Consider the following 22,497-nt stretch of genomic DNA (forward strand, 5'->3'; position numbering starts at 1 on the left):
TGATTTTACATTTGGATAGTTGTGGAAGAAAGAAGTCTTCTCCTTTTTTCTCTTCTTAGTTGAACTGGAATGTTGGAGCTGGATTAGAAGTGGAAAATAAGAAGAAATTGTGGAACTTAAATTATAATTAACTGTAACTTTTGAACTGGACACTATGAAAAGTTGGGAATTTGAAAAAATATGTGAGATTATAAAAAAATGTGCATGAGTCATTAAAACTAACAGTAAATAGAATTTTGAAGTTAGAAATGAAGGAGAAACAAGAAGCAAGGGAAGAAGAAGGGAAAGAAAGTGGAACTACAGAAAAAACAATAGAAAATAAAAAAAACAGACAAAAGATTTCACTGGGTTTGACAGTGGCACAAGGAAAATTGAAAAGGGAGGATATATCCCAACCAAGAAAGGGAATGGGATTATATAAGAAAGAAAAGGAAATGGCCAGACAGACATAGAGAAGAAATGAATGATAAGAGAAAAGAGGGGAAGAAGACAGGGAGATAGATAATTTTGAGGAGGATACATCGAATGACGTGGGTGATGAAAAAGTTATGGAAGGAAGAATATACACCCAGTAGAAAGAAAAAGCAGAAGCTTAGAGTTTGGGATAAAAGGCTCACTAGGAGGAAAGGATAAGGGGGTGGAGGGAAGAAGTGAAGATTGATAGGAGAGAGGAAGAAGGGAAGTATACATACACATGCAAACATATGCACATACACACACACACACACATACACACATATACGTGCATGCATACATACATACATACATACAGAAGTACATATATTAATATTAAACATTAGTTAATTTGATATTTAGAAATTGCTATGTGGAGAATACAAATGAGAGGTATGTGATTTGGTCTTTAACATGACAGTTAAACTGAATTGCTAGTTGATTGAATAACAAGGATGATGATGCAAAGATAATTAAATATTGATTACAATATTTGGAATATGGATACATATAGAACTTGTAAGAGGATGAATATAAGTGAGGTACATATTGCTTGTCATGTTATATAGCAGATTAATGGAATTGTAATAAGTATTGAATAGCAAGGATTGTAATTAGTAGATAATTAAGTAAAGATATGAGAAAAAACTTAGGGGAAACTTGAAATATATTTATAATGAAGTATATATGTAAATATATTTATTATTGAGATTATAAAGAGAGAACTAAAAACTTGAGGCATATAATGATGTATAATTATACAATATTATGGTTAGAATAGCTGGAAATTGTAACCAGGCCCACACTTCAGCCAAACAATAAGCTTGGGAGGGGAGTTTAAAAAAATAATGTTATATATGTATACTTTTTTTTAAAAAAGGAAGATATATGTTAAAATTACTAACATGAAAGATGTTTATTGAAATGAAATTACTAACACGATCAACATTAAATGAAGCCTGCTCAGTTGCTGAAATACACCATGCAAATGAGAAGAAGAGTGTGGAAGAGAGAAGAGAGACAAGAGGAGGAGGAAGAGGTTTAGGAGAGAGGGTAGAGGGGGGGAAGAGGAGGAGATAAGGAAGGAGTGGAAAGAGGAGAGAGGAGAAGGAGAGAGAAGGGGAAATAGAGAAGAGAAAGGTGGCAGAAGGAAGAAAGGAGGTAGGGAGGAGGAGAGAGGGAGAAGAGGCAAGAAAGTGAGGGATAGGGTGTAAATATGGTGTATGGAGAGCAGAAGAGCCAATAATAGTCTTTGGGCGTTGATAGCAAGATGAATTGATGTAATATTGAATAATACAAAACAGTGTTGGTTACGTAATGGTATACATGTGGTTATTTGTATGAATAGAAAAAAATTAAAAAGATTGGGGAGTCCAAACTGGTGGCTGACAGGCCAGATGTGTCATGTGCAGGCCACGCCGATGCCAGCTCCACAAAGGGAAATAAAAACATCACAAAATGTCATGTGATGGCAACATGATACTGTATGTTTGACACCCATGTTTTAGACAGTTGTTGAGGCCACTTGGAGGTTTCAGAGCATGTGCCTTGCCCTGGTTTCATTCTTAGGTTTACATTTTCATTTTTGAATGATGGGTAAATATGGTTTCTCTTCATATGAAACAGCCAAGTTCAAAATGTACCTGGCACTCCCAGGTAACACATTGCAAATTGCATTATGAATTATTTTAACAAAAAGTAATCCCAATGTAAGTCACAGAACCTTAGTGGGCATATTGTTTTATTGATGATTGATGCTGGAAAAAAATAGGTTTTTTTATGAATGGTTTTCTTTTTTGTTTCTTTTTTCCACAGACTTAGATAATTGTTTTCCATGTCCAGAAGATCATTATCCAAACAAAGATCAGGACAGTGGTCTTCAAAAAACTATAACTTACTTGACTTATCAAGTACCTTTGGGGATTTTTTTGCTGGTCACAGCCATCTTCTTTTCTTTCACCTCAATTTTAGTACTGGGGATCTTCATTAAACACCAAGACACTCCAATTGTTAAAGCCAATAACAGGAACCTCACTTTTAGCCTTCTCATTGCTGTCCAACTCTCCTTCCTTTGCACTTTTCTCTTCATTGGGCAACCAGACCAGGTGAAATGTCTCTTGTAACAAACTGCTTTTGGCCTCATCTTCTCTGTAGCTCTTTCTTGTATATTGGGAAAAACAGCCATTGTTGTTCTTGCTTTCATGGCCATCAAGCCTGGTTCCAAAATGAGGAATTGGGTAGGGAAAAGGTTGGCTCTTTCTATTGTTCTACCTTGCTCCCTGGTACAATTTGCTATCTGTGTAGTGTGGTTAACAAATTTCCCCCCATTCGTAGATTCTGACATGCACTCCATGGCTAAAGAAATTGTCTTGCAATGTAATGAAGGTTCAACCATTATGTTTTATACTGTCTTTGGCTTTATGGGGTTCTTGACAGCTGTCAGCTTCACTGTGGCCTTCCTAGCTAGGAATTTACCCAACAGCTTCAATGAAGCCAAATTTATCACCTTCAGCATGTTGATCTTTTGTAGTGTTTGGGTGTCATTTATTCCAACTTACCTGAGCACTAAGGGAAAATATATGGTGGTGGTAGAGATCTTTTCCATTTTGGCTTCAGCAGTTGGATTACTGGTCTGCATCTTTTCCCCCAAATGCTATATCATTATTCTGAGACCTGATCTGAACAAGAAGGAGCAACTAATAATGAAATGAAGCATGTTTTTTATATTAAACCCTTTGAAAGAAGCCAAGTTGGCCAAATTTAACCCTAACCCTAACCCTAGAGAGCTACCCCTCATCTTTTCTTTCAAATGTTAATTTTTCTGGCCTTGTTCAGAAAAGAGTAGAATATCTAACACAATGTTGTGTGAAAATCAATGCAGCCTATGAGGACAGGACAGATCAGTTTTGGCAGTTTTGACCAGTTTGCGACAAGTATAAGCAAAACACAATTTGACTTCAAGTGTGCTCATTATCCAATTGTTAATACAGAGATTATCTTGCAAACCATCATGCTTTTGCTCACATCTCAGCAATTAGACTTATATGCAATATTCTCACATATTCTGACATGCAATCAATATGCATTTTCAAGAATTACTTTAAAGCCTAACACCAACTGTTTCTCTTTTGTCCCAACAGAAGTATCTGCAGCCATAGAAGGAAGGGAAAAAACTGCAGCATAATGGATATGGCGTCCTCCTCTCCTTTCACTGTCTTACCACAATTCAATGCAACATTCACTGGCAAAAACAGAACCTGTTATGATTCTGGCATAAACGAAGAAGTGCTTATTTTTGCAATCTTCACTATACTTTTCTGTGTATTGGGAATGTTGGGCAACGGCCTTGTGATCTGGTTACTGGGCTCCTCTGTTAAGAGGAACACTTTTGCCATTTATATTATCAACCTCTCTGTTGCAGACTTTGGTTTTCTTGCCTTCGAGCTGATTATCGAAACCCACTGGCTTTTTACACATTTGTATTGTGATTTTCCCTATGAACTCTTCCAAATGGGCATGCTGTTAATGTACAGTACGGGGCAATTTCTCCTGACAGTCATCAGCATCGACAGGTGTGTTTCGGTCCTTTTTCCAATTTGGTATCGATGCCACCGGCCGGTGCACCTGTTCACGACTGTGTGTGCTGTCATCTGGGCCATTTCCTTCATCCTCTCTTCAATTCATTTCACAATGATAGCAGTTGATGGATTTGGAAACAGTTATACTCTGATGTATCAGTTCATCGTTAATGCTGTGCTTTGCCTGCCACTGATGACCATCTCTAGTGTAGCCTTATTTATCAAAATTGGCTTCATATCCAAAAGCCAAAGGCGGAGGAAGCTTTTGACAGCTATTTTGCTCACGCTTTTCTTCTTTCTAGTCTTGGCTTTTCCATTAAATGCCTTCTATTTTATCCTGTATGTTTTCAAATACATACACCCCAACCTTGTACATTATGGCTACTTGTGTACCTGCATCAACAGCGGCATTAACCCAGTGATCTATTACCTGGTGGGGAGACAGAGGGGTAAAGCCCGGAAAGGCATCAAAGACTTGTTTCAGAAGGTTTTCAAGGAGGAAGAACTATCTATTGATGAACTGGAAACTTCGGAAGGTTCCAAGATCTAAAAGCTTTACTTAGTTTGTTAGTTTGAATTTATTAGCCGCTCCCTTTCCAAGTAGGACTCGGGGCGGCGTACAATGGGGCATATAAAACACAGAAAATATATAAAACACATAGGCGTACATACAGAACATACATACAGATACACAAACACGGACTCGGAGGAGGTAAACAATTTACATCATATAGACAGTTAAAAGACCCGCATTAAAATACCCCAATTGTAAAAACCCGATATAAAATTAAGATTTAACGTTTAAAATACAATTTAAAAACAGTTAGGAGGAATAAGAATAATTACGATTGAGCCAGGCCAGATAATTGAAAGAGGTGGGTCTTCAGCTGTACACGGAAGGAGCGGAGATCGGAAGTAATCCTGATGTCACGGGGGAGGTCATTCCACAGGGCTGGGCCCACCACAGAGAAGGCTCTGCTCCTGGGTGTCGCCCCCCGGCACTGTTTGGCGGACGGCACCCGGAGAAGTCCCTCTCTGTGTGAGCGAATTGGTCGTAGGGATGTGTGGGGCAGGATGCGATCCTGCATATAACTAGGCCCTGTGCCATGAAGCGCTTTAAAGATCATGATCAAAACCTTGAAACTTTCACTCTTGACAATCAAAAGATGCATTTGCTTCTTTCCAAGCAAGCCCATATATTTTTTAATTTATTTAAAAGAGACTGGTCTTTATGCTGATTAATTTCTGCATGTATCCAGAATTTGTGCAGATAATTATCTTTGTGGAAAACAAAACATTTCTCAAGTTGGACTAATCTATTTACCAAGTAATATCTGAAGACTAATTGACTTGCTCTAATTCAGCCTTGCCCGACTTGAGTGGCCTCCAATTCTGTGTGTTTGAACTTTGATGTCTAGCTAGTGGGATCATCGCTGAGAGTTTTCAAAGTTGACATTCACACCTTTGGAAAGCGTCCATCAGAAAGTTCCAAAAGCTGAACTCTTTAATGTCCCCATTGTCCATTCCAAAGATACATTCATTTCTTTCCAAGCAAGCCCATGATTTCCTCTTTTTTATTTAAAAGAAAATGTTCTGTATTCTGAATAATTTGTGCATGAATCCCCAATTTGTGCAGACTATTAACTTTTATGTAAGAAAAATATCCCTGATATATTTCTATTCATTAAGAAAAATTATACAAGGGGATTATAAGAAACAAAAAGCTTTATTAATCAACAAGAAGGAGTCTTATTGATAATTGTCATGCACATGAAAGGATTCTCAGGAGGAGAATGCTGAGCATTACAGGTGATACTTAAATACACAAGTTGAAGTCTCATGGGTATTATCAAAGTGTGTCATAATACAATTACATAAATGCATTTGGCGTGATCAATAAAAATACTTGGCAATATTGACAATAGTTGGCAATAATTAAGCTATAACCCAAAAATAAATTTCCTGCGTTGTTTTCTGGGAAATTCCTGTTATCTGCATGTCAAGAACAAATGATATTTTAAACTTTACCAAAAATTCCCCATTTCCTCTGTTCTCACCATTTAAACAATAACAAGATAAGTATTGACTTCCCCAAAACATACCCGTATCAAAGGGGACTTACAAGTTCCCACCTGGGCTATTCCTGGCTGGGTCAAAGTGACTCAGGCTGTCCGCAAAACATGAAATGCTGTTACAAGCAGTATTTTTCCAGCCTGAGCAAGCAACATAGATATGTATTTCATTCAAAATGGAATCTGCCAGGTTCCATCTTTTTACACAAATAATTCAGATCTCATCCCAATTCTTACATTGTGGAATATCAAAACATTTTTCAAACAACCTGTTTACCTAATATCTACCACCTGAAGAAAGTGGTGTTGCAGAATTTCTTCTCACCTTCCCTGATGCAATTCACCTTTTTCAAGACCATGATTTAATGTGCATTTATGTATCTATTATTTTTGCTACCCACCAGTGGTGGGTTTCAAATTTTTTTGGAACCTACTCTGTGGGTGTGGCCTCCTTTGTGGGAGTGGCTTGCTGGACATGTGACTGGGTGGGAGTGGCTTGCCGACCATGTGACCAGGTGGGAGTGGCCAAGACGATATCACTGAATTCTTTGTCCCAATGGATGAACTACAATAAGATTAAAATAAGTACAAAAACAATAAAAGAGCAACTTACAGAAGGAAGATGACTGTTCTTGCCAGTCTTCAATCTCACGGACTCCAATGAATGGGCTGCACAAAGAAGTGACACAGAAATGAACTCTTTCATTGCATGCACTGCATTGGGATGAAACCAGCACACAAAATAATAGAAAAGGAAAATTACTCTCCTTTTTTGCGTCTTCTGCACCACCACCTCATGCTCCAACAACCTGTACAAAGGAGAGACACAGAAAGTAAGACTTTAATTGCTTGCACTTCACTATCTCAAGGATGAACACAGCACAGACCACACCACACCCAGCAATAAAGACAGCTGCTTACAGAGGAAGGATCCCTGGCTTGCCGGTCTTCTGCACACCACCTTATCGATTTATTTTGCTCAAAAACCTGCACAAAGGACAGACACATAAAGCAAGACTTTAATTGCTTGCATTACTATATTAAGGATGAAACAAGCACACAAAGCAATAAAAGAGCTACTTACATAGGAAAGATGACTGTCCTAGCGGTCATACTCTGTTGTCTCTTCATCCTGTTAAATAATACTAACTGCAGAATAACTAAAACAATATTGGACTCAATTGTGGTTGTAAGCTGAGGACTATAGGTAACAGAAGGGACCTCTGTTTTCACTCAACAATGTTCAGTCTTTTCAGGAAGGGTGTCCCCCAACAAACAGCTGCTGGAATTGTGATTGCACAACAGTGGAAAAACAGACATATGAAAATGAATAAATATTACAATGTGCAGGAATAAATAAATTGACAATTAAAATCAAGAAGGCTTTGAATACTTTTTCACATGGGATTTGTTTTAGCAATTGCTAACTAACGGAAACAGAAATTAGAAATCCAGAAGTATGAAAGAAAACACCAATTATGTAAGGAAAGGTCCCTAAAATGTATAAGGAAATATTACTAGATCATTATTAATGTGTAGATAACTGCGGGACATTACACACCCACACCCACACAAACTATGACAGTGCCAGGAAAACACCAAAAAATAAGAATCCCCCCCCCCAAAGACTGCAAATGAAACCAGGTTTTTTTCCCTAACCCTAAGGACAGGAAAGACAAAGCCACTGGAATAAAAACCATCAAGGCCATGGAAATTATAAAGGACAGTGCCAGGAAGCTCACAGAACCATCAACCACCTCAGAATTACATAAATGAGGGTGAAACCCACAAAATCTTGCAAAGCTGCCTTGCATCAACCCGGCCTGCCCATAGAAAAGCAGCCACTTTGAGATACATAAACCTGGTCTGAACACTTTTAAGCAACATATTGCATCACAAAGAAAACATTTGCAAAAAGGAATAACATTTCTTGTAGTAAATATATTTTATAAACAATTAAAAAATAAAAATTCCCAAACAATAATTCAAAATAGATATTCTATAAATAAAAAAAATCCTTAAAAACCATTGTTAAGTATTTCACCAGCAATAATTTATAGTATAACTATTTTAAGGTATTGTACCAGCCATATTCCACCAGCAATAATTTATGCTGTAACCGTTTCAAACTATTCCACACACAATAATTTAAAATGAAACCATTAAAAATATTCCATACACAAAAAATTAAATTTAAACAATTTAAAACAATTTTATGCACAATACATTTTAAAGTATTGAGTATAGAATATTTTAAAATGGTTTATTTTAATTTATTTTGAATAGAATCTTTTTTAAAATAGTCTGAGACAATTTTAAAAAAGAATCCATACACAATAAATTGAAGTAAACCATTTTAAAATATTCTATACTCAATACTTTTAAGTAAAATTATTTTAAAAAATTCTATGCACAATAAATAAAATATTATTTTAAAATACATTAAAAAAAATAAAAGAAAAAAAAACCAGGTTACTTACCAGCAGGCAGAAACAGCAGCTCTCCGATGCGATGGATTGATGCAACAGGCAGCAGACAGGCAGAGAGGCAGGAGGACAGGTAAGACTGTTTAAGACTGCTTAGGGCTTAGCCAGCCAGGCGAGGCTGGAGAGGGGAGGGTGGGGGGCTTTTGGCCTAGCCTCGCGGAGGCTTGCCACCCATGCCAGCCCGGCGCTTCATCGAGGAAAGGCCCAGGGGCCTTTCCTCGGCAAAACTAGCCTCCCGATGGCCGCGCGTTCCACGCGACCCCGGCGCTTCGTCCCGGAAAGGCCCAGAGGCCTTTCCTGGGCGAAACTAGCCTCCTGATGGCCGCGCGTTCCACGCGAGCCCGGCGCTTCATCCCGGAAAGGCCCAGAGGCCTTTCCTGGGCGAAACTAGCCTCCCGACGGCCGCGCGTTCCACCCAAGCCTGGCGCTTCATCCCGGAAAGGCCCAGAGGCCTTTCCTTGGCGAAGCTAGCTGCCCGCCGCCCGCACGGCCCACGCCAGCCTGCTGCTTCAGCGAGGGAAGGCCCAGAGGCCTTTCCTTGCCAAAGCTAGCCTCCCACCCCCCCTCGTGCTTAGTTGCTTACCTGAGGGAAGCAGCAAGCTCCTGGAAGGCGAAGAGAAGGGAGTTTTGAAATGGAGGACCCGCTTTTAAACGGGTCGCCTCCAGCCCGCTCACTGATTGGCTGGACTCCAGCCAATCAGTGAGCGGCTGGCTGAGCTAGCTAGTTTAGTGCGGATGGGCAGGGGAGCGAGCGAGCTGCATTGGGACGGCAAGGGCGATTGAGCGACAGGACCGTTGCCGGTTCCCAGAAGCTACTTCCGGGTCCGGTTACTTCCGGGTTCGGTCGCCAACCGGTTCGCGTGATCCGGTGCGAACCGGTAGGAACCCACCACTGCTACCCACCCTCACCTCATGTCATAATAAAGGTAAAGGTTCTCCTTGCACATATGTGCTAGTCATTCCTGACTCTAGGGGGTGGTGCTCATCTCTGTTTCAAAACCAAAGAGCCAGCGCTGTCTGAAGATGTCTCCATGGTCACGTGGCCAGCATGACTAAATGCTGAAAGCACACAGAATGCTGTTCCCCTCACACCAAAATGGTCCCTATTTGTTTACTTGCATTTTTAAATGCTTCCAACTGCTAGATTGGCAGAAACTGAGATAAGTAACAGGAGCTCACTCCATTACGCAGTGCTAGGGATTCAAACTGCCAAACTGCCGACGTTTCTGATCGACAAGCTCAGTGTCTTAGCCACTGAGCCACCCCATCCCCTCCATGTCATGATACTGGGTAGCATACATAATAGCATAATCCATATACATTAAAAATGCAATCAATTTAAGTTAAATTGGTAAAAACAAAATGGTAACAAAGATGCAAGAGAATAAATTCCAGTTAATCATGTTATAAACATCTCCATTATGTCATCCCTAGTCCAGTTGTGAAAACCTTATTTTAAAGGCCTTGTAGAAGCCAGCAAAATGACCCTTGCAAAGCATTTTTTCATAGGGTGCTCACCATGGCAGAAAAAAACCCCCCTCCTTATTTGTTCAAAATCAGCCCTTCTTATTTGTTCAAAATCCATCAAGACTTGGCTTTGTCATCATGCCTGCAGATTTCAGGAACCAGTGGCATATATTATAATTGGCTGTTTACATCACTGCATTTGACATGTCTATAGTTTTTTTTTAAAAGTATTTTATTGGTTTTTAAACATTTATAGGGAAAGTTAAAAGGGTACATAGAAAATTTTGGCAACTCCCGTTCTAGTGGTAGAAATCCCTCCAAATCTCACAATTTTTACAATGTTAAAGACAACGTATAAAAGATAAGCAAAAACAGAATCTTGTTCTACATTATATCAACCATGTGTTCAATCATCTCTATTTTTGTCACTTTCTAGTATATCAACAATTACAATAATATTTCAAATGCATTTATTTTTGTGACCTGAGCCTTTTTGATATTGCTCCCTCCTCCCTGTCCCCAGATGGAGCCACAGCCTCCCTCTCCTTCATATCTTGTACATTACTACCTTTTTCACTACCTCCCATATTTTCCTCCTCTAGGAGAGAACTATGTTTTTTAATGAAGGCTCCAGCCTCCCCCCACTGTATTAATTCTAACTGACATGTCTATAGTTTTTTTTTTAATGATAAAGTGGAATTGGAATAAAATACAGTCTAAAATGAAATTGGAATAGAATAATTTAAGATATTTGATAAAATATGATAAAATAATATTTTGATGTCACCCCTGCAATCTACTCCAATAAGTCCCACATATGCAAATCTCAACCGAACCATTTTATTTAAGTGCTGTCGTTGGTTAAATGTTATTTTCAGGTTCTGGCTGCACATAAAGTGAGTTGTTTTGATATGGGGATCCCAACGGGTCATTTATTTGGTATATAGAGCAAGGTACCTGTCTTTCACCCCTTTACGCAAGCAACAATCAAATAGGATGTGAGCCAGGTCTTCTACCTCTTCTGCTCCGCAAATGCAGAGACGCTCATTGTAGAGTAGAGAATGGAAGCTCTCATATCTGACCATTGTGTCAAGCTGTTCAAATCTCCCTCACTTAAATATCTCCCTAAGATGTTTTGGCAATTGTAACTTCAAATAGCTGTCTACTTGAAAAGTATGTTTGTATTTACTCAGCTGTTTCAAGTTACCCACCTTACTAACGATAGCTATATCATTTTGTGCTTCTATGTCCTTAATTCCTTGGGCAGCTCTTTTTTTGAGTTGTCCAGCTGTTACACAAGAGACAGAAAGGCCACAGCTTCTTACAAAATTTGTTAATTTGATGATCCAGGAGATTTGTGATTGCAATTTTATTTGCTCTTCAGTTGAAATATTCAAAAGATATACGAGGGGAACATAATTATTTTCCAGTTTTAAATAGCACAGACTGATGTGAAATTTAGTGCATTTAATTTTAATTTTCATTAATCAAAGCCAAATGTGCCTACCCTTCAAGAAATCCTGTTAATTCTCTTGTTTCCTTTTGATTAGAGAAAAGAAAGGTATTGTTTCAACCACCATGACAGGAAACGTTCACTAATCCAGGTTACTGTTTTAATTTTGGAAGGACTAAGACTAACAGAGAACAACTAGACAATCCTAGAAGGGCCCATCCACTTTTATGTCCTAGAGAAATGTAAACTAAATCTCAGGATCCAATATAGGCTTTCCTGAGTGATAATATTATCTGTTCCAGTCTGGTGGAACCCGGGTGACAGAGAGAGGCGAGCCAGGACTTCAAAGCAGCTAACAGCTTTATTGATTAACAATGGTTGCCAGCGTGGCTTGTCATAGCGCACGCGTAGCTAACAGGCAACAGCTGTGCCCTGCTCTGACAGCCTTTATATATGCCAGGCTGTCAGAGCGGGAGCCAATCAGCTTTGAGCACAGCACCCTCTGGTGGAACGGACCAGAGGGAAAACTATAATACACAACACTCCTTCACACTTAGAACGCGCATGCGTAGTCGTGTAAATACCTCGAGCAGTGTCTAATGCGCCCGGACCTTCTGGGGAGAACTTCTGCCCCAGTTTCTGGACTTACTGACCTTCTGGACCCAGACCTCTCCTTCTCTCTCCTTGACAACGCTGGAGACACTTGGGGAAGAACAGGTAAGGCCCTTAGGTTAGAGTTATTACTATTTGTGGATTGAGCCGGGGAAACAGACCGAGGCCTAGGCTCGTCATTGTTAGACGTTTGCAGGGGTAGGCCCTGCCTATTTGTTTTCATTGCTGTTTCCTGCCGGCTTCTTAGCTGGTTCAGATGCCGTTTCCACACCCGGCCATCCTCCAGCTCTACTGTATAAGAGCAGGGGCCCGTGATTTGTTTGATTACCCCTGAAACCCAAAGGGCCTGCGTAATTCCTTGCATATATGGGAGCGTCAATATCAAAACCCTTTATTGTGCTGTGGGAGTCTAGGGGACGCTCAGGGGCATAGTCAGGGTGCAGCCGGTCTAGGGTGGTCCTGATGCGCCGACCCATTAATAGCTCCGCCTGGCTTTTATTGGTAGTGGAGCGAGGAGTAGCGTGTCGCCATAGGAGGAACTTGTCAATGTCCTCCTGCCAGTTCTGGGGGCCAAACCTGGCTAACGCTTCCTTAGCCGTTCGTACCGCGCGTTCTGCCATACCATTGGCCGTGGGATTAAAGGGGGCTACAAATGCATGCCGGACCCCTAGCTGAGTGAGAAACGAGCTCAGGAAGGCTGATGTGAATTGGGGCCCATTGTCAGAGATGACAAGATCAGGTATCCCATGGGTGGCAAATAGCCCTCTCAATACCTTTACAACAGCATTAGCAGTTGTAGAAGACAATAATGCAATATCAATCCATTTTGAATACACATCTACAATTACAAGAAACATTTGACCCCGGAGGCTGTGCCCGGATCTTTTGGAATCCGCTCGCAAGGGAGCAGCCACCGAGCAACCCCAAAATATGTCTAGTGTCAGACCTGGAAGCCATCTTTTACATTGGACCTTCAGGCCTACCACATTTTCTACTGTGGGAAAATGAGAGGGGGGATTATATGGAGTATGGGTGATATATAGTCTAAATAACATTCCTTTCTCAGAGAATCAAGGACATCTTGCCCTGCACCTGGAATGGTGTGGCTGGGATGCATCTTCTGTTTTGGATGGTGCCTGATTGGACCATGTGATGGACATGTGGGTGTTGGACAGGGACTTGAACTTTCATTTGGGTGGGAAAAACCTGGAGACTTTCAGATTCAGGTTTCCCAGATCTGCTAATATGACATCTCTAATAAAATGAAACTTTGAGGAAACTCAAGCCTTGGAGTCTTCTTTCATTGGGGATGTTACCGTGTTTCCCTGAAAATACAACCTGTCCTGAAACTAATCCTTGCCACATTTTTTGTGTGGGCAAAAATATAAGCCCCCCCCCTGAAAATAAGCCCCCTGGATAACCCTCCCTCTGGGCAGGCAGAGTACTGCTCAATGACCTTGTGGTACCCCAAAGGTGCCAAGCCAGGGAAGCCGGGGGGTGGGAAAGGTGCTCACATTGCTTGGTGCCTTTGGGCTACCGCTAGGCTCCTGAATGGCAGCCCTATGGCAGCTGGCCCACAACCATAGAATGCATTCCTAGAGTGGCTGCTGCTGGAAGAATCAGAAGCCAAGTTCCAGAGTTTAGAAGCCAGAGAAGAAACTATGCTCGGAGTGTGGCAGCGGCAGTGCCCTGGCTTTTCAGGGACATCTGGGCCAGGGCATGGTGAGGCTGCGAGGCTTGCGAGCTGGGGGAAGAACAGGCACTCGCGCAACCACCCTCTCCAACAGGTACAGAACTCCATGCACTGACCTAGGGGGTATTCCAAATGTACCAAGCCACAGGAGCTTGGGGGTGGGCAGAGTACCACATGGCTTGGCGCCTTAGGTATACCCCCTAGGTCACTGAATGGTGCTCTCCCGGCTGGAGAAGGGGTTTGCCAGGTGGCTGCTCATGAGCGTGGTCACCTCATGGCTGCTTCACCACTGAGGCTGTGCCCGGCTCTTTTGGAATCTGCTCGCAAGGGAGCAGCCACCCAGCAACCCCAAAACAATAAGCCCTCCCCTGATAATAAGGCCCAAGCCATATTTTGTGGGTCAAAAGAAAAAAAAAAGACCCTGACTTATTTTCGGGGAAACACGATACTTGGAACCCTGACATCTAGTAAATGTTGAAATTGTAACCAAATATCTGAAACTTTTTTTTTTTAAAAAAAGACACTACCATGTTGGGCAGATATATAACTATAACCAGATTCCAAACATAGATTGATTTAAAACATAGATTAAGAAGAACAGGAGTTCATTGGCTGCAATCATTTTGCCACTCCTCTGCTTAATGCAGTTTCTGCTCTGAAGAATGGCAGTATAATGTGAGTATTTGAGATCACAAATGGTTTGAAAGAAGAAAGTAATGCTGAAGTCAGACTATGAGTCAATGAAATAAGATGTACATACCACAAAAATAGCATATTTATAATAAACATATAAACCACAGTCATATAAAACCGAACACATACAATATATTGCATCAGCAACAGAGCCACAAGACATCACAGCTGTTCAGAGAACTATAGGTCTGATGACAAAACCAGGTCTTGGGAGACCTCCAGAAAATAAGGAGGGATAGAGTTGAGCCTCACTTTAGAGGGGGGAGGTTTTTATAAGGCAGGTATCATGGCAGAGAAGACCCACCTCTCTGAATATACCATATGTAATTACCAGAGAGGCAGGACATGTAGTAGACATGCCTTTCTTTTAGGGTCTGATGGAATAGAGTCTCAAGTCAAGTCGAGTCAAGTTGAGTCAAGTAGAATCAAGTCGAATTGAATAGAACAGAACAGAACAAAACAGAATAGAAGCTGGATGTGACCTTAGAAGTTATTTTCTGTTTCATTTACTTTTTATTTTATTATTAAAGTTTGTTTATTAATTAGAATACTTTTAAAGACTTTTATTTTTCTCAATATCTCAAAAGATATGCGGAAGGGAATCAGCCACGGTCCATTGATCTCAGATATCAGGCGTTTTTTCCCCTGACAACTTGGTAGCAGAGGATGGTTGTAGCTGAGATGGCTACAATTTATGGCTGTATTTTCCCTTCATGCTATCTAAAGATAACCGACTACGCTAATTAGCAATGTCGGAGAAAAAGAAAAAAGAAGAAAAATGGAAAGAGCTTTCTCTGACAAGGAGGCTCCCTCGGACACAGAGAAACAACAAATTCCTTCAAACGTATTCCAGGAGCAACAAAGTGCCGAGCCAGATGTGGGGGAAGGAGCTACAGAAGGCAAGATCTACGGACTGAGGTCAGTAAACCTCCCTCATTATCAAGATACAATTAATGAACGGCAAAAGTCTAAACGGCAACTGCCGGCAGAGAAAAAATCCTCCCACGCAGAAAGCAAAGTTTATGAAATCTCCCCAGATGATGAGCAAGAAATGCAAAGCTATCTTGATCAAATAGAACGTTTCGAAAAATGTGTTTTAGGTATTTCAACAACTTCTTAATGCATGACCAATGAAATTGTGTTGCCTTACCTACGTGTCGTGATAAAAGATTAACACTAAGTGCGATGTCAGGTCTGGTCCAACTACTAATGTATAATAGTGAACTAATGACTGAACGATAAAGTGTTTGATCCTCGAACTCAGGACTTGGTTCATGTGTTAAGTTTCTTCAAACTGTCCATTTCATCCTGCATTGCATCATACCATTTGTCTTGTTCTGAATCAGGAAGCTGTTTGATTTGTGTGAATGTCTCTGGAGGAAGAGTAACGTTGCAAATCAAAGGTACTGGTGTTTTTGTCAGTTGCCATGAATAACGTTGTGGAGGGATTCCTTTTGTGGCCCTCTTGGAGCGTCTAGGAGCAACAGACCAGTCTTCTTCTTCTTCATCATCATCATCCTCGTCCTCACGTTCGTCGCTAGCATCAGCATCCGCGGCTTGCGAAGACGGAACATCAGGTTGTGAAGAACTGGTAGAAGGAATATCTGCCTGCGAATTGTCATCAGGCTGCGTGGCATCTGGAACACCATCTCTAGGAAAATAAACTTCAGGATCATTGGAATGAATCCTGGACCAATCAATGTCTTCCTCGAAATTAGCAGATTGTGAAATGACAATCACATGTTTAGTATCGATGAATTTGAACCATTTTGAATTATCATCAATACCCATAAATCTCAGTCTCTTTGCTACTGTACCTCCCTTTCTTCTTTGACTTAAGGGAGTGTTCACCATAGCATACGAACTAAATATGTGGAGGTTCTTGAGATCAGGCATGTAGCCATACAGCATGTAGAAAGGAGTTTGATTGATTACACTGCTCCAAGTACGGTTGACAATGCAATTTGCATATTTGATTGCTTCACCCCAGTATGCGTTACTGAGATTGGCATCTTCTAGAAGACAACGCATCATGGTTTGTAGAACCCCTTGTCTTCTTTCTACGACTCCGTTATGAGCCGGTGTATATGGAGCAGATGTCTGATGAAGAATTCCATTCTTACGCATCCAGTCCTGGAAACGCTGAGACATGAATTCTGCACCACGGTCACTCTGGATTCTGGTGATGCGAACTTGGTATTGTGTAGAAACAAAAGCTGCAAAGTCTTTAAAGATCTGAAAGGTCTCAGATTTCTCTCTCATAGGATATACAAATCCATATCTAGAATGATTATCTACAATTGTTAAAAATTACTTTCTGCCACCAAGTGTTGGTGGGAAAGGACCCACTATGTCAGTGTGTACCAAATCAAAAATGTGTGTTGACAGGCGTGTAGCGTGTTTTGGAATTGAAGCCGCCTTAGATTTAGCCTTTTTGCAAACGGCACAATCCAAAAACACCTTACACCCCTTTAGATCCAAACCTTTTGCGAACTCCGGCATCTTTCTAAGAACACGGAAACTGGCACTTGTGTGCCACTTGTGAATACACCTGGAATGTAAAGGTTTACCAGTTAGTGAATTCTCAACATTAACAGTTTCATGAGGACCCTCAGGCTTGCTCTGAGCAATCTGTTTCTGTTTTGTCTGTTTGTTGGCTTTAGGAGCCTTTGGCACAGTAACGCTTTCTCTCTCTGGGACAACTCTCTCTGGGTCTACGTTGTGCCTTTTTGGAGTTTGCATACTTGCCTGTGCTTGCCCTTTAGGCTTTGGCTTTAAGTAATAAACACCACCAATCAGCATGGTTTCAGCAACAATATCTCCATCTTTAACTAAGTAACTTGCTTTTTCGAGGTGGTGAACCTGGAACTTTAAATCTCTAGACAAGTGACTTTGACTAAGCAAATTACTGGTTGCTGAAGGTATGTAATAAACATCAGGGATGTGTGTATCGAGCTCTTCAATGTAAACAGTTCCTTTTCCCATAACCTTGCAAGTGTGGTTGGTGAAGGAATACAGTTCTCGATACTCGGGCTCTGGTTCGCCCATCTCTGTGAAAAGTTCCCTTCTGTGGGTAACGTGCACAGCTGCTCCACTATCTAAAGTCCACAAAAGACGTCTGTCGAACTTTGGATCAGGTTGTGGAACGTTGGTTATGGCCAGTGTCACAAGTGGAGCTTGTGAATCACACCTTGGACCACGACGGCCTTGTCTTCCGCCTCTACCTCTGCCTCTGGAATCTGTTCCTCTGGGCTGGTACGTGGCGGGAGCTGGAACTCGTTGGGGACAATCCCGGGTGTCATGTCCCACACGGTTGCAGGTGTAGCATTTTGGCATCCTTGGAGCGTAGCCTCTTCCTCGGAAGGGACGTCTGGCTGGAGCCTTTGACGCTGGAGGTCGTTGCAGATGTGGTGTAGCTAACCTGATAGCTTCGTCTTCCACTAAAAGTCTGCAAACGTGGTTAACTGTGCGTTGAGCAATAGGCACGTAGTTAATCTTTGCAACAGCATCTTTCCATTCATAATTCAATGAGTTAATGATGATGCTAATCATTTGGATATCATCGATTACATGGCCATTTTGTCTCAATTCACTTCTCATTCTTTTCAGTTTGGTCAAATGTCCACCAATTCGTTCACCAGGTTTCAACTTCGAACCATGGAACTCAGACATGAGCAAACATGAGGATTCAATTGAAACGGGCCTGTAGCAATCTTCCAAAATAGCCCAAATTTCTTGGGCAGTTGCATCAGGTGGAAAGATACCTTGGATCTCAATTTCCATTGACATGAACAAAGTCGTGATTGCTCTGTTTTCGAGGTCTCTCATTGCAGGTGTCCAGGGCTGAGGGGGAGGATTAAAAACCATGGAATATGTGCCTTCTCTTCGAAGCAAGAGCACAATTTCACTGACCCAGGCTTTATAATTCTCTCCTGACTCCTTTAATTTGGACTCACCAGTCAAGGGGGTGACTGTGAATACCTGCTGAGGAACAATTTGTTGCTCTGGTTGCAAATCTGGTTGTTGAACCAGGGGATGCTGGGGTTGCATCATTGGCCTTTGCGTGGCAACATCAAATTGGCTTCCTCGAATTCGCCTTTGGCTTTGCCCTTTTCCATCTAGGGAGGATTCAGCACCGCCAGGGGGTGTTGAAGGCTTATCCTTTGAGGGCAAAGTTTGGGCTTCTGTAAAACTCATAGACAGATCTCTAAAAATCTGGTCCAACTGCTTCATCTTTTGCTGTAATAATTTTTCTCCGCCAGCAGATGGCAGTGCAGCTTCACTTTTTGGCTGCCTCACCTTTCTATACGTATGCGGAAGTTCAGTTGACTCAAAGGGACCACGTGACCTCGGTGACGTGTACATGTCTCTTTGTTCTAATTGACCAATGAACTCTGTGGGGTGTGTCTTAGGCTGTTGTTTTGAAGACAAGATGGCGTCCTCAGACATTTTGGGAGTGGGGGAGCTCCTCCTACTTCGCTTTATTTCGTTAAAGCACTCTCTCACGTCCCTAGCATATTTTTTGAAACGTTCTATTTGATCAAGATAGCTTTGCATTTCTTGCTCATCATCTGGGGAGATTTCATAAACTTTGCTTTCTGCGTGGGAGGATTTTTTCTCTGCCGGCAGTTGCCGTTTAGACTTTTGCCATTCATTAATTGTATCTTGATAATGAGGGAGGTTTACTGACCTCAGTCCGTAGATCTTGCCTTCTGTAGCTCCTTCCCCCACATCTGGCTCGGCACTTTGTTGCTCCTGGAATACGTTTGAAGGAATTTGTTGTTTCTCTGTGTCCGAGGGAGCCTCCTTGTCAGAGAAAGCTCTTTCCATTTTTCTTCTTTTTTCTTTTTCTCCGACATTGCTAATTAGCGTAGTCGGTTATCTTTAGATAGCATGAAGGGAAAATACAGCCATAAATTGTAGCCATCTCAGCTACAACCATCCTCTGCTACCAAGTTGTCAGGGGAAAAAACGCCTGATATCTGAGATCAATGGACCGTGGCTGATTCCCTTCCGCATATCTTTTGAGATATTGAGAAAAATAAAAGTCTTTAAAAGTATTCTAATTAATAAACAAACTTTAATAATAAAATAAAAAGTAAATGAAACAGAAAATAACTAATGGTTACATTTTGATAATGAAAGCTACGTCTGCCAAATTGGCTGCCGAACAAAGAAGAAAAGAATTTGGAATGTGTAACGCGTGCGCAATAAATCACTTTCAGATAACATTTTGTTTTATGACCTGCACAATAAAGCTTTCTTAGTTTAACTCTTGAGTGTCAATTCATTCAGTTCAGGCCTAGCAAACTTCTTAACATCCTGACATTCTAGTCCAGCCACCTGCTCAAGCAGGAGACCTTATACCCGTGGGGGTGAACCTATGGCACACAATCCGTAATCCCAGCTAAGCTCCACTGTGCATGCCCATGTGCCTCCCAATGGCCAGCTGATTTTTGGGTCTCTGCCATGCATGTGCAGGGGGAAAGGCGTATACAGGAGATGCATGGGGGGAGTGGGGAGTGCAGGGATGTGCACCTCCCCTGCACCCTGTTTTTGATCCTAGGAGGCTTCAGGGAGGCCTGTTAGCCCAAAATGGGGGTACAAGGGGGGTTGTGTGCACATATGCAGGGGAGCACAAGGGGGTTGCGTGCACATGCTCAGGGAGTGGGGGAGCATGGGGGGTCACAACACATTGCATTATGGGTGTGGACACACACATGTGCAATGTCATGCACATGTGCATGCTTTTCGTATATGATGACAAAAAAATAGCTATCACTGCCCTATGTCAGTGGTGTCAAACTCAACGCCTGTGAGCCGGATCCATGTGCGACCTTCCTAAGCTCAGTTTTTTGCTGGCAGAGGGTTGCAGGAAGCAGTCACAGCCAAAAACTAAGCTTGGGAGCCCATTTTCACTGGCAGAGCACTCGGGCCACCCCAGGTGCCCCCAACAAGAGTGCTGTTGACCTGGCCATGCCAACCGCCCCCCCCCAGGTGAAACCCTGATACAGCTCTGAATGGAAATCAAGTTTCACACCCCTGCCCTACTCCATTTCAGAAAAGTAACTGTCCAGTTTCTTCTTAAAAACCTCCAGTGATGAAGCACCCATAATTTCTCAAGGCAAGCCATTCCATGATTCATTGTTTTTACTGTTAGAATGTTTCTGCTTAATCAAGTTGATTCACTCCTTGATTAGTTTCCATCCACTGTTTCTTCTCCTGCCCTCTGATGCTTTGGAAAATAAGTTGACCCCCTCTTCTTCCTGACAGCACCCAAATTCTGAAATACTGCTATCATGTCACCCCTTGTCCTTCTTTTCTCTAGACTAGCAAAATCCAAAGCCTGCAACCATTCTTCATATGTTTTTGTTTCGAGGGCTTTAATTGTCTTAGTAGCTCTGTTCTGCAGTTTTTCCAATATCTCAACATCTTTTTTGTAGTGTGGTTACCAAAACCAGAGGCAGTATTCCAGGTGTGTTCCTGGTAAGGTTTTATAAAGTGGTACTAATACTTCATGTTATTTTGATTCTATGCTTCTGTTTATATAGCAAAGGATTCCATTCGCTTTTTTTGGCCACTGCCACACACTATTGGCTCATATTTAAGCAATGATCCACTAAGACCCCCAAGGACCTTCTCACAGTTACTGTTTTTGAGCCAGGTTTCACCTAAAAATTTCTACCTTTGGTTTTTCCTGCCTAAATACAGAACTTTACTTTTCTCCACATTAAAATTCATTTTGTTGGATTGGGTCCATTGTTAAAGTCAGTTTAGATCCCTTTGGATCCTGAGCTTGTGATCTGGGGTGTTGGCTACTCCTGCCAGTTTAGTGTCATCAGCAAATTTGATAATGTCAAATTTGACATCATCAAATATTATAAAATTATGCAGTTATTTTATGTATCTTTCTCTTTATCTCTCTAAATATCTATCTATCCACCTGCCTGTCTGTCTGTCCATCTATCTTCTATTTGTCATTGTTGCCTTTGTCAAGCTCATCATCTATATTTTAGTTAGTTTTCTAAATATTGAAAGGACTCTTTAGTCACAATGGTTCTTTCCATATTCTCTTGTTACTCGCTAACTTCCTGATTTCTCTCTTTCTCTATTGGGATTCTTCATTTATAGAAAAAAGGACAAGTTACAATAACTGTCATGGTGTCAAAGTAAGAGTAAGAAATGTACCTGTCATTTCCCATCAAATTTAACTCAGAGTGACCAATTTTTGCAGCATTAGCACAGTGTTGTCAATTCAAGATATTTTATATATAGCCCAGCAGGAGAGGAATATTATTAGTCCTGTTGCCTATGGGATTTTGTCACTAGGACCTAGGATCTAACCTGGTCTCCAACCTGTTGGGTCTTCCAGAAACTCCATAAAAGGTGGTTTTGACAATAGGCTTGGTCACTTATGGAGGTAGGAGATAAAGAGCTTATTGAAAGAGGAAGGCAACTATCCAGATGGCTCCATTCATAAACAAAGGAAATACCGCTGGCAGAAGTTCATTGAAGACAAGATATTTCAATACTCCTTGCGGCAAAGTTTGACAGCTAACAAAAGCAGAATGGTAGGATTAGACCTAGCAGCCCCCCACCCAAGATTCAGGACAGGACAAAAGCCATTAGCCAAAATAGGAACTGCTCAACACCCTTTTAAAAACGCAAAGCCTATATTTCATATATCCCAAATTTCAAAGTTTACAGAAACTGTAAAGATCCATCCACCTACTCAGCCATTTATTTAGCTGACCCAGAACTGCATGCTGTCTTTGTGTGTGTTTCTATTCATCAATAAACTCTCCTTCCAATCAGCCTCCATGTTGTTTCCAGTGTCTTTCTCCCAGCTTGGAATTGAACCAGGTGGGTTTTCCTTCCAACAGGGGTCTGCTAGATAGTTATATCATAGTTAACTAAAATGCACTCTCTTGTATCCTTTTTCACCGTTTTTTTTATCCTTTACTTATTAAATTTGGTTACAAATTTATTT

General features: G+C 41.3%; 1 protein-coding gene across 1 annotated transcript; it reads left to right on the top strand.

Annotated features, from left to right (window-relative positions):
* Nucleotides 1–3,636: 3,636 nt before the first annotated feature.
* Nucleotides 3,637–4,586, top strand: LOC309400376 (mas-related G-protein coupled receptor member H-like; the record flags this gene model as incomplete). Its single annotated transcript, XM_081968813.1, has 1 exon — nt 3,637–4,586. One exon carries the CDS (start codon nt 3,637–3,639, stop codon nt 4,579–4,581), a length of 945 nt encoding a protein of 314 aa, XP_081824939.1. The 3' UTR covers nt 4,582–4,586.
* Between the last annotated feature and the right edge of the window lie 17,911 nt (nt 4,587–22,497).

Source organism: Natrix helvetica, assembly GCF_964273705.1.
Source record: "Natrix helvetica genome assembly, chromosome: W".
Classification (NCBI taxonomy): Eukaryota; Metazoa; Chordata; class Lepidosauria; order Squamata; family Natricidae; genus Natrix; species Natrix helvetica.